The following is a 12005-nucleotide window of genomic DNA, read 5'->3' as shown; positions in this document are numbered from 1 at the left end:
TTGCCTGTGGCTTCCTTCTCTCGAAGAGTGCTGGGAACAGTGTGCAAGCTTGACTTTCCCATGCCATTGTGTGGAAAACCTGGTAAGAACTAACTCTACAATCTCGGGTTTCGAGTAATACCCTCTTCCTTCCTCTCGTGATCACCACTAGCAGAGGCGGTTTTGGGTGCAGGCTCCTGGGAGGAAGAGGGGAAAGCTCCGGACACAGCATGTGTGCCCGAGTCTCCTCCCTGCCTCTTGGGTTCAGAGTGCAGATTTAGGAGCACCGAGGCCTCTCGACTGTTCTGAGCAAGCTGAGTGACAGGCTCAACAGTCCAATGCTGGGTCCCCATCAGCCTTGACCCCGTTTACTGAGGATGTCTTGGGACTAATAATCAGAGGACTGTATTTATACCAGGAAAGTGCCCAGTCCACTAATAAACAAAGAGCAAAAAGGGAGCTCAAATATTTTTAACTCTCCCCTGGGAGCAGCTGTGAGGCATGGCCTAAAAACCCCATTTTCCCTTCCATGTCCAGCACAGTGAAGTGGGTGGTGAGATGCCAGCAGCGGAATTCTAGAAGCAACGTCTCACAGATCGGCACTACATCGAGAGAAAAGGACTGTGCCCCTGGGAAGCTGTCACAGAAACACTGCTTCGTGAAAACTTCCTCTGGGTAAAGGAAGAAAGGCCTTTCTTGAGAAAGGCCGCATGGTGCGTGAGGTTCAAGAAAGAAAGGACTATTTGCCTTTAAGCACTTCAGCAACTGATTTCCAAGCGTCCAGCGCCACTGAGGGTTCCATCAGTGAGAAGCACACTAATTAAAGACACCATCATCTGCCAAATGCAGACACACAATAGTGTGTGCCCGCTCTTGATGCAAGGAATGGGAGTGGGGAGAGGTTTTCATAAACGCAGAATACTCAGCCACAAAGGTTAAAGTTGTGCACTAAAATGGGCCAATCCCAGAAGCAGGTGCCTAGGAGAGGGATTCTGGAGCAAGTACCAAGAAACAGCACAAGCCCCACATGACACCACTCTAGTCCCACCTCTCTTGATAAAGGAAAGCTCCACACGAAGGTGGTGATGAACTGCAACCCCCATACACACATCTTTCCAGTTCAAGGTGCACCCCTCCTCTCCCCCAAGAGACAGGAAATACAAGTTTAAGGGCCTCATAGCAGTGGCTTGTCTCCCGCTTGGGAATCTGGTGGTTATCAACGTTTTTATTTTTGAAAACAAGGTTTCACATGACACTTGTCTTTCCTCTAAGGGCAGCAGCACATCAATCAGACATCAGTCATCCAGTGATACAAAGAGGTGGCCAAGTGTGTCTGAAGTGATCATTTGGAAGGGATCACAACCCAGGCAGTGTTGCTGTTCTGCAAACAGAAGGAAATAGTTGGCTCCACGGTTCTTGAAGATTTATCCAAGCTTTCCACAGGGTGTCCAGATTTCTGTCCCAACCTCTTAGTCGCCATTTACAGCAAGAAAAGCCAGCAAGTGCAAAACTGTTAATTTATTGATTCAACGAAAGTTTGTTTTTTTTTTTTTTCAAACAATCCCCAATACATGCAGTTCAGGATTAAGTATCACATTTGTAGCACATTGTTGAGTCTCTACACAAAAGTACTCATGGCATCAGCTGTATAACCCATCACATCACTTTCCCCAGCCTCCACAACACCTGCTTGTCGTCGTTTCCATGAACACATCCATAGAGCTCAAAAGTGTTTGTTATTACTGGTTTTCTCTGCCAGATGTTTCACTGCCACCTCCCCCCCCGCCCCCCATTCCCACCCTGGGGTTAATTTTTAGAAGCAGGATGTTATGCCACCTTAGACTTATTAAGCTCACTGAAAACCTCTGGCTCTTCGTGTGCTCCCGTGCACCCTGCTTTTGCTTTTAGAAGGGTTTCTATTTCAATGAACTTAACTCCAGCTTACCCCTATTATCTGCAGGAGGGAAGTTTGCTTTTTCCTGCGAGTGCCCATGCAGGAACACAGGTTTCTAAACAAATCGCTCAGTCTGAACTGGCATTAAGGGAAACTGCTAAGTGGGCTTAGAACCACTTCAATGCATATATAAAAATTCTTCCAATTGCTGCTTGTGTTCCCAAATAGTTTTGCTTCCATCCTCAACGCAGCACCTGGGAGAACCTAAGTCATTTCCCTGAGTAGGTGCGGACCGAGACCATGGCCGCCAGCTCTCTTGGGGACTCAGCAGCTGTCTGAGTGCGCCACCTTTCAGCGGCGCTGGAACCACTCCAGGGGGCAGTGCCCATCTCAGGGCACATTCCACGTCATGAAGGTGGTACCCCTGACTCTCTGAAGAAGTCATGTTCTCTCCTCAAGACCTATCCCTTGACTGTTTTTCTTACTGGTTCCCTTTCCTTTAACCACCTCCTTGCTGAGCCCCTCAGGATTACAAGCTCTTCTGTCTCCTCCATCCAAGCAGTCTGAGTCCCTTCCTTCTCTGCAAGGGAACACACTAGCTTTGAGCCCTGTGAGCAGTGATGCGCTAGAGAACGTCTGTCAGGCCTGGTGCAGCAGCCGGTGTTTAGGCGCCTCCAAGAGCCACCACTGGCACTGCTCTAATTGGTGAGAAGACCCAAGAATGCTTGTCTGCACTGTCCACTTGGCTTCTCCCACCCAGTCACCTCCCACAGGGACAGGACAAGAGCAGGCAGCTGATATGATCCAGGGGAGAGTGAACAGCAAGCAAACTGCAGATGAAAGTATCACTTGGCGTTCCATCAGTTCTGCTCTCGCCATGGGACTCGTCAGCTGAAGCAAAGCCTCGCGCTTATGCTCACTTGCGGTCAATCAGACCAATCTGTATTTGGCATAGGAACTTTCTGTTCTCACCATACCAGGCCTATGTTGTCGAACACAGGCAGTACCTGAGATGATAGTGTAACACTACCCTGTTCCCCACATTTTTTGCTTTTCTTTAGGAAATAACTAAGTCCTTATCATAGGCACTTTTAACCTGTTATAAGGTAACAAAGCAAAAAAAATGCCTAATAAAAATTACTGAGATGAATTTAAGAAATAACATGCTGATCAAAAAGGATAGTGGGTGGGCAAATCTACCTTGGCTTAGTCTAAATAGAAGAACAGACTCACACACACACTCTCTCTCTCTCTCTCTCCCCGCCCCCTCTCTCCCCTTCCCTGCCCCCCACACCCTGAACTCTCCATGACCATCTCCTAACCCAGGTAAGCATTCTGAAATCTTGAAGGAGCTAGGTACATCGGGACACAGAATGGCTACGGAGATGGGAAAGAAGAGAAAAGGTCTGGACTGGACTCACTTCAGTTTGGGAAAGAACCACCTACAGTCAGCCAGCCAGCCAGCTAAGTGTCAAGACCAGACTCAGAAAGGGGCAGGCTTTTGAAACTCAGCGATGCTAAGGCATGAAGAGAAGTGAAGACCATAGGTGGTGGAAAAGTAAAGCATACATGAAAAGGAAGAACGATTCCTGTGTCAGAGCCACAAGACAGGCAAGTTATTGTGTTTGCATCTACTAAATCATCAACGGAGAGAGGCCGGAGCACATCACCTGACTGTACTCCTCCAGATGCTTTCAATGCCTCTGGGGAACCCAACAGAAAAAATGGAGTTGCTACTTCACCAAGACTCTCCAGTATGCTCTCCCTGCCTGGTCCAGACAGACAACTAAAAACAAAAAAAGTGGAAGGGGAGAGAATGGGTGACGAAAAGGGGAGAAGTAGGGGGGCAAAAAAGACACAGTGGCACATCTCCCTGATAATCACCAACAGTGCTGCCTAGAGGGGCACATCAGAAGGCTTCTGCTGCCTGATGTGCCAATACAGGTCCAGCTGAGAGCTCATGTCTTGGCTTTTCAGGCTGAACAAATGGACTTGTCAATATACAGAATGTGCAACACAGACAGGTAGTATCGGCATGAGAACCTTAACTGAATGCATTTCCTGGCTTTGGGGTCTTACTTTTAAGTTGTAATCCGTGAGCTCAACTCTAGTAAGAGTTTTATTTGCATTTCAAATCCCCACCGACCAAACAACAAAAACAGAATCTACATGTAGAAATAGGACCTGCTACCAATACCAATATGATTTTATTGGAATATGGAATGTAAACAGAGGTTTTCAAACAATCAATCTAACCTTATAAAAATGTATGGCATTATTAAATAGTTAACAAAGAAATCCTAGCTCCAGCTCTGGCCTAGCTGTCAAGTTCCCACAGCTGTGGCATGGCTCTGCAGCTGGGGTGAGGGGGGACTGCCTGCAAAGCATACTGGTGACAAGTCCCCAAAATGACATCAGCTCTACATTTTTTACTTTTTAAAGCAGAATCTAGCTTCCTTTGCTAACATGAAGGCTAGTGCCATGGGTCCCAAGCGTTGATACTTGCTCTATGTGCTCCAAATCCTCACCAAGCCCCTCGCATGATGCTCTGCTCATCCCTGGGAGTGGGCTGGCCCTGCACACAACCTGTCCCTGCAAGTGAGAAAGACTCAGCTTTGCCATCACATTCACGTGGTACCTCTCAGAGCTTAAAAACGCAGGTTACCCTGATTACAGAGAGAAACTGCTTCTCATGAGGATAAAACGAGGCAAAAAGGGGGGTTGGGGAGAATACATTTTTCTGACCCAACAGGTCTTTCCTAAATACATTCTAATAGGATGTTTCTCTCCCTCCACAGCCTGCCTGAAGACTGACTTTCCAGCTTTCACTATGGTTGTGACCAAAAAGTCTCTTTCAGAGAGGTGTGTTAAAACAGGCACACGCGCACACACACACACACACACACACACGGATGTATGTGCTGGGAAATGGTGAGGCTTTCCTTACAAGGCTGCAAAAGGAAAAAAAAGGCTACACAGAAAAAACAGCAACAAGGTTTTATGGTTAGGCAAATCAACAAAGGTTACAGTGAGCTCCAAGTTATGCACTTTGCATCGAACTTTTGAGGAGACAGACGGCCCTGGACACAGCGTCACAAGGTTTAAAGTGATGCCTTCTGACAGCAAAGGGGACCCTTGTGAGAGTGACTGCAGTTTGCTCCCAAATGAATACACTTAGAAGAAAACTGCAGGGATGAGGTACATTTCCTAGAGAGCTCATGTCATAAAAAAATACATAAAACATGAATTTGTAAAAGAGCTTAAAAAAAAAATACTGTCACTGTTTTAATATCTCCTTTTCGTAAATGAGGCTGGTGTGTCAGTATAGACTGCTGACATTTTGCTAAAACTTGAGCCTGAATCTCACCAAAGGAAACCCAGACCACAGTGGAATAGATAGGAAGTCAGATATTCAGAGCTTGTTGACTGAACAGGTTAATTCAACAGCGGTCTCCTGTTAAATAAACGCAAATGCACAACAACTCCGAGTCTCTCATCTCCCATGCATTCCAAAGGGAGTGTTCCCTCAGATCCTGAACTATGTGCATCGTCACACTGCCAGAATGGCGGCTCCCTGTAGTAACTAGTACTGGGGAATTTCTTTCTTTCTTTTTGACATTTAGGTCTTTACTCTTCTTTGCATTTAGAAGGAATGACTAGAACTTCTTTTTATCACATTGTAGTTTCCTTCAAGATTTGTGTTTGGTTGGTTGATTTTATTGGCAAGCATCAATGCCGCATTACCCGTCGCCTTCCAGACTTCACCGGGCTGCCGTGAGGCCACTGGAAAGCACAGCGTTGTCTGCACAAGGTTGGGACTGCTCCTTCACCACAGGGTCTGCAAGGAAACAGGACAGAAGTCAGCTGAATCAGGGCTGGTAGGTGTGGGAGACACCATCATGACAAAACCCCTTCCACGGTGACATAGACAGACTGACAGGGAAGACAGAGTCAGAAGGGCAACGGAAATCACAGAACTAGGGGCGCCTGGGTGGCTCAGACGGTTAAGCGTCTGACTCTTGGTTTCGGCTCAGGTCATGAGCTCAGTTTCGTGAGTCTGAGCCCCATATTGGGCTCTGCACTGACAGTGTTGAGCCTGCTTAGGATTCTCTCTCTCCCTCTCCCCGCACTAATAAACTTTTTTAAAAATTAAAAAATAAAAACAAATTACAGATCTAAGGTTATAGAAAAATCAGACATTGAAAAATGATCAGGGGAATTTGCTCTTAGAGTCAACTCCTAACACTTCCCTCAGAAGGCAAGTTCAATCTCTGAGGCCCATGGAAAACAGAGGCCCAGACTCACTAACTTCCCACTGTTCAAAATTACTACTTATTTTCTTATGTGTTCTTTTCCTTGAATACTGTCATATCCAACCCCCAATTTCTTCAAATCATGTGTGCTAATGAGTACTTTGGAGCAAAGGGAGAATGAAAAGAGCCATTAGAAGGCCTATCAATTTTAAGCATCAGTCATTTGAAACATTTTTTCTTACAAAAGATGTGTATTCAGAAAAGCAAATAAATCACGAATTACTTACTATAAAACACTGGAATTCTTAGTTCAATTTAACTCAAAGGGTAAAAACGGCTTCCTGTGCCAGAAACTGGAAAGAGGACATCTGAGTTGCACTTGTCTGAGGTCTAGAAGACCAAAGGGTAAAACCTTTCCAATTTGCTGTCTACTAATGCTTACAGGCCAAGAGGTTCAAGATTTATTTTCTTCAGGTAAGATTTGTTTAATCTTAGGGGGAGGACGGGAGGAGGGAAGACAGCATACTGGCCAAGCAACAGACAGGCTGAAGGTTTTCTTCTCAATTCAGAGAGTGAACAGAGACGGGTCCTGTAACCTTCATCCCCAGTCTCCCCTGTGCCTGGACTAAATCATCTCACATCGCCAACAATTAAGGGGAAAGTTTGTTGGAGACATCTTTATCGGTGGGGGGTGGGGAGGCCTGTATGCATGCAGACAGTAAGCAACCACATGCATTGAATACATACACACACTTTGAAGTGAGACCTAAAAATTCTTTAACGCAGGTGAGATTTTAGTGCAGTCCTTCCATACCTGCTTTCCTTTCCTCAAATTCCTTTTGTTTATTTAACTCATTTCCTTCTTTGAAGATACACTACAGTCACCTTATCACTTTTAACTAACTATTTGGTTTTTGAAGGGAAGAATACCTTTGGTTAGGTTTCCATACAAATATATACACTTGAAAACAAATTTTAGATACTTGTGATCTATAAGCTCAGGGCCACAGGGAATAGTCCCTCCCGGACTCGAGGGAGCTAAGGCAGTGAACAAGCAAACCCCTCTGCAGAGCAACTGCAAAGTTGTCTCAACGGTCTAGAACTAATGAGGCCAAATTCTAAGGACGATTCAATACAAATACCTAGAATTCTCTTGACTGATCTCAAAGATGAAGAGAAGTATTTTTCCTTTAGTAAGTTATGCCCCTGAAAACAGTCCCTGGAGACTCACAGAAGTACGGGTGCTCCATGGCCTCTTTGGCAGTCAGTCTCTGCTGATGGTCATATCGCAGAAGTTTGTCCAGAAGATCTAGGGCCTCGGGGCTGACGAGATGTCTGTTCTCACTATGGATAAAGTTTTCCCAGCGTTTCCGTGAATGTCTGAGAAAAAAGGGAAGCAATAGTATTCTGAGATTAAATTCAACAAGGATCCTGACGCATTAGGGCTAAAGCCAACAAAATCTTAGAATAATGCACTGATTCCAAGCTTGTGAAACCTCATTCTCGCTGGTACCTGTCCCACCCCCGCACAGATACACTCGCAGCATCCTAAAATAAAAACTGTGCTCTATGACTGATAAATAAAATTAGCTCTAACTTCTACATCTGATTTAGTTTGTGGCACCTTTCTAGATCACTTTTTATGCCTCAGGCTTTTAGTCAATTTTGGTGAGGCACAGAGGTGATGGGAGTTATTTTTGTTGTTCAGCAGAAATATTTAGAGAGCTAGCCTCAGAAACATAGAGGTTCCATAAACCACTGTTTGAATATTGTCAACACATTTACTTTTCAACACTACTGCACTGTACCTGAAAATATGCTTTCAAATTTGCTATCTTGTGGAAAATCCATTACACCGAACAAGAAAAACTGTAACAGTCTTACTCCTAGAAGAATCACAGCTTTCTAAAATAAGCACATGCTGTACCAGAAAGCTGGTTTCTGTAACAGGATTTTGTCTTCAATTTTTTACTGATTGACAGACTATCTCTTGGAGAAGTACAATAATCGAAAGACACATGTAAACACTGCCCAAATACTCTCAAAAAACAAGTTAAAAAAAAATACACACGGGAATAAAGAAGTGTATTTCAATTCTGCTAGGATTAGCCAGCGATTTCAGCCAACACTCCCACTATTGAAATGGGGTAAAACCCTCTTTCTCTCTCCCTCTCTCTTACTTACTGTCCCAGGATATCGTTGAAGTGCGGATCTAGGTCTATGTGATACTTCTTCAGATAGCCATACAGCTCATCTGTACCCAGAACCTTGGCAATGCGAACAAGCTGAAACACAAAACAAACTGACCAAATCACTGAGCACAGGGCTCACTGCAAGCCTGTGAGGTGCTATCCCAAGGAATTAGGGGGACTTCCACATCACTCTACCTCCAGACACCAGATACAGACTGGAGCCGGGGGCTGACAGCGGCAGACACAAGGACACGATGTTCACAGAAAGCAAATTTCCAAACTGCCTTTAAAATGGTAACAACTTATGACAATAATCTAGAAGCTGACGATTACAAGAGGCATCACCTAAGGACTAGAATCTAGTTTTATTGGGGCGCCTGGGTGGCGCAGTCGGTTAAGCGTCCGACTTCACCAGGTCACGATCGCGCGGTCCGTGAGTTCGAGCCCCGCGTCGGGCTCTGGGCTGATGGCTCAGAGCCTGGAGCCTGTTTCCGATTCTGTGTCTCCCTCTCTCTCTGCCCCTCCCCCGTTCATGCTCTGTCTCTCTCTGTCCCAAAAATAAATAAACGTTGAAAAAAAAAAAAAAAAAAGAATCTAGTTTTATTTAGACAAGGAGTGCGTGACTTCACAGACTCACTCTGGAAGTTGGGCATAATATCGCTTTATCTGTTATGTTTGGGGACCTGGTAACCACAGACAAAATTTCATGAAATTCTTTACCCTGAAGGAAAACTTATGTGCAGACACTCAACGATATTTAGTGGCTCAAGGGTATCACCCCTGTCAAAGTACTCCATTTTCTCGGCTTCTGCCCCTACACAGGGAGGGGCTAGTTAGTGTTTGCTCACCTGGTCGTAGTTGTCCTGTCCATGGAAGAAGGGCTCCTTTCGAAAGATCATGCTTGCTAACATACAGCCCAAACTCCACATGTCCAAGCTGTAATCATACATCTGAGGAAAATAAGGTTGGCCTGTCAGGGAAGGGTGTTACAAACGCATTTTTCAGATCTGAATTTCTAGTCTTCAGGGTGACCTTTGCACATATTTTACAATTTGAAGCAAAAAAAAAAAAAAAAAGTCATTGAGAAAAATTTGAAATTATCACTTTGGGTGGGGTTTTCAATATATCCAAACTGCTAAATAAACAGCAAACGGGGAGAAGCACTAAGGCAATACACCCCGAGTGCACAGGTGCTTGGCTAACAGTTTTACCTGATAGTCCACGAGGAGCTCCGGGCCCTTGAAGTACCTCGAGGCTACACGGACGTTGTACTCCTGAGCAGGGTGGTAGAACTCTGCCAGGCCCCAGTCTATCAGTCGCAGCTACAAACATGACAGAAATCAAACATGTAAAGCATGTAGTTCTAGACTCCTGTGCCTTGGAACCAGGCCCCATCACACTGGCTAACAATTACATGGGCCACACAAAAAATGTCAGCAAGCGCACTGGCAAAAATTACACTTTCAGCAACTGTGGAAGAGGTCATTTCTAGAGCAGAGTACTCAAAATCCTATTTGCCTTTTCTTTTTGAAAATTTAAATTATCCTGGGCTTCTCATTCTCTTTAGATCAATAAAACTTAAGCTTTTCTTTCTGTCTCCATAGCACTTCCATGTATAACACATTCCCCCATCATTAATAGCTTCCATTATAAGTTCTAGCCACAACGGAAAGGGTTGGGGACATACGACCCCAGTCCAGGATCAAAGCGCTGCTCCAGCTTCTCATTAATCTAAGTAACTGATTCATTTACTCATCTATCAGGGACAACCAGAACTGAATATCAAAATAAGGAGGGACCCAAGTGTACTTTTGAGGCCAGGCAGATTGGTCTGAGGGTCATTAAATGAAGTAGAAACCATCAGCTGTAGTTTCTTTGCAGGGTCCTCCAGAAAACCATGACCAAAATAAACAAGGGACTATAGTTAGGTTCAGCTGTCTACTTTCCTTGTGTACTATACTTATGCAAAGTAGAAAGCAACCCTGGAGACTAAGAAGTAACAGAAGCCCGCCAAAGAAAACAGCATGGGTCTCCAGTACCACCTCAGTACTGGCCAGCATTCTGGTCGGCCGTAAGCCTTCCGAGGAAAGACTTGTTGCTGCCTGGCTGCAACGGTACCTTTTTCTGTTGATGATCTATCATGACATTGTGAGGTTTCACATCCCTGTGCATGATTCCCTTGCTGTGGCAGTAATCCAGAGCCTGTTAGATAAGAAAGCACAGAGAAAAATAAGCAAACCGTCTACCAATTCCCAATGCAAGCATATTCTTATTTGTGATAGCTTGACTTGAGTATCTCCTAAAGTGCAGCTTACTGTCTGTAACAGATGAGAATAAACACGCTCAGAAGATATCCCTTGCTCTCTGCCCACTATGCTGGCAGCTGGTGGAAAGGGGGCTATGTTAAAAAGGAGACAGAGACACTTTGGACACTCCTCCTACTTGTAGTTGGTAACACTTTACCAGCCACCTAGACTCAGAAATCATACATCAGCCTGTTAGTCTAATTCAATGGGTTTAAAAACAGATCTGGGAAACCCACTAGAGTCACTTCTCATAGGGGGTTCAAATGCCACGCCAAGAGTCCCTGTGGACACGAAGAATGGTATCTAAACGTATTGCTCAACATGGCTTATGTTTTAGATAAGTGCCCCATGTGGATTTTTGAGATTAACAAGTATTCTAGTATTAGTATTTTCCTTCAAAAATAATCCCCGAGGGGTGCCTGGGTGGCTCAGTCGGTTAAGCGTTGACTTCTGCTCAGGTCATGATCTTAAGGTTTGTGGGTTTAAGCCCCGTGTCGGGCTCTGTGCTAACAGCTCAGAGGCTGGAGCCTGTTTCAAATTGTGTCTCCTTCTCTCTCTGCCCCTCCCCCACTTGTTCGCTAGCGCTCTCTCTCTCTCTCTCTCAAAAATAAACATTAAAAAAATAATTTAAAAACAATCCCTGAGCCAGTTGGCCTTTAAGAATTATATTCTGGGGGCGCCTGGGTGGCTTAGTCGGCTAAATGTCCGACTTCGACTCAGATGATGATCTCATAGTTCATGAGTTTGAGCCCTGCATTGGGCTCTGTGCTGACTGCTCGGAGCTTGGAGCCTGCTTTGGATTCTGTCTGCTCTCCCCCACTCATGCTCTGTCTCATTCTCTCTCTCAAAAATAAATAATAAGCATTTTAAAAATTTTTTAAAAAAATTACATTTTTACTCTAAGGAAGGATATTACTACGTTATTATTTCTACTCTAAGGGAGGATATTGCTTCCTAAAAGATGAATGATATGCAGGTAAGATTTTTAACTGTACAATACTTTTTTTTTTTTTTTTAGCACATTTATAGAGTTGTACAACTATCACCATAATCCAGTCTTTACCATCTTCCCAAGAATTTCCCTTTAGCTTGCCTGTGATCAATCTCATTTCCCATTTGCCCCCTACCTCAGCCTTAACCACAAACCTGCTGTTACTATGGATTTGTCTTTTCTGGACGTTCATTAAATGAAAAATACAATATACAGCACTTTATCTTCTTTCGCTCAGCAGGTTGCTGAGATTCATCCGTTACTTTCTTCTTGCTGAGTAGTACTCCACTGTGCGGACGCACTAGTCGATGGACATCAGAGCTATTTCCAGTTGTTAGCTATTATGAACATTCATGCACACGTCTTTGAGAGGGCATAGGCTTTCATTTC

General features: G+C 44.6%; 1 protein-coding gene across 4 annotated transcripts in view; it reads right to left on the bottom strand.

The window, feature by feature from the left end:
* CSNK2A2 (casein kinase 2 alpha 2) overlaps window positions 1-12005 on the bottom strand; it is a 38671-nt gene that overhangs the window by 525 nt on the left and 26141 nt on the right. For 2 of the 4 annotated variants that reach the window (XM_086689301.1, XM_086689304.1), the window contains 6 exons: window positions 10437-10520; window positions 9530-9640; window positions 9167-9268; window positions 8311-8411; window positions 7358-7506; window positions 4856-5711 (listed from right to left, as the gene is read on the bottom strand). In XM_086689301.1, the coding sequence (XP_086545427.1) occupies window positions 5635-5711; window positions 7358-7506; window positions 8311-8411; window positions 9167-9268; window positions 9530-9640; window positions 10437-10520 (624 nt within the window). In that variant the 3' untranslated portion in view covers window positions 4856-5634. Of the gene's footprint in view, window positions 1-1186; window positions 1361-4855; window positions 5712-7357; window positions 7507-8310; window positions 8412-9166; window positions 9269-9529; window positions 9641-10436; window positions 10521-12005 lie in introns of those variants that run through there. The other 2 variants (XM_086689303.1, XM_086689302.1) reach the window with 2 other exon arrangements.

Source organism: Puma concolor, chromosome E2 (genome assembly GCF_028749965.1).
Source record: "Puma concolor isolate L17-30 chromosome E2, mPumCon1.1.hap2, whole genome shotgun sequence".
Lineage (NCBI taxonomy): Eukaryota > Metazoa > Chordata > Mammalia > Carnivora > Felidae > Puma > Puma concolor.
This window is presented reverse-complemented; position numbering and strand designations above follow the sequence as displayed.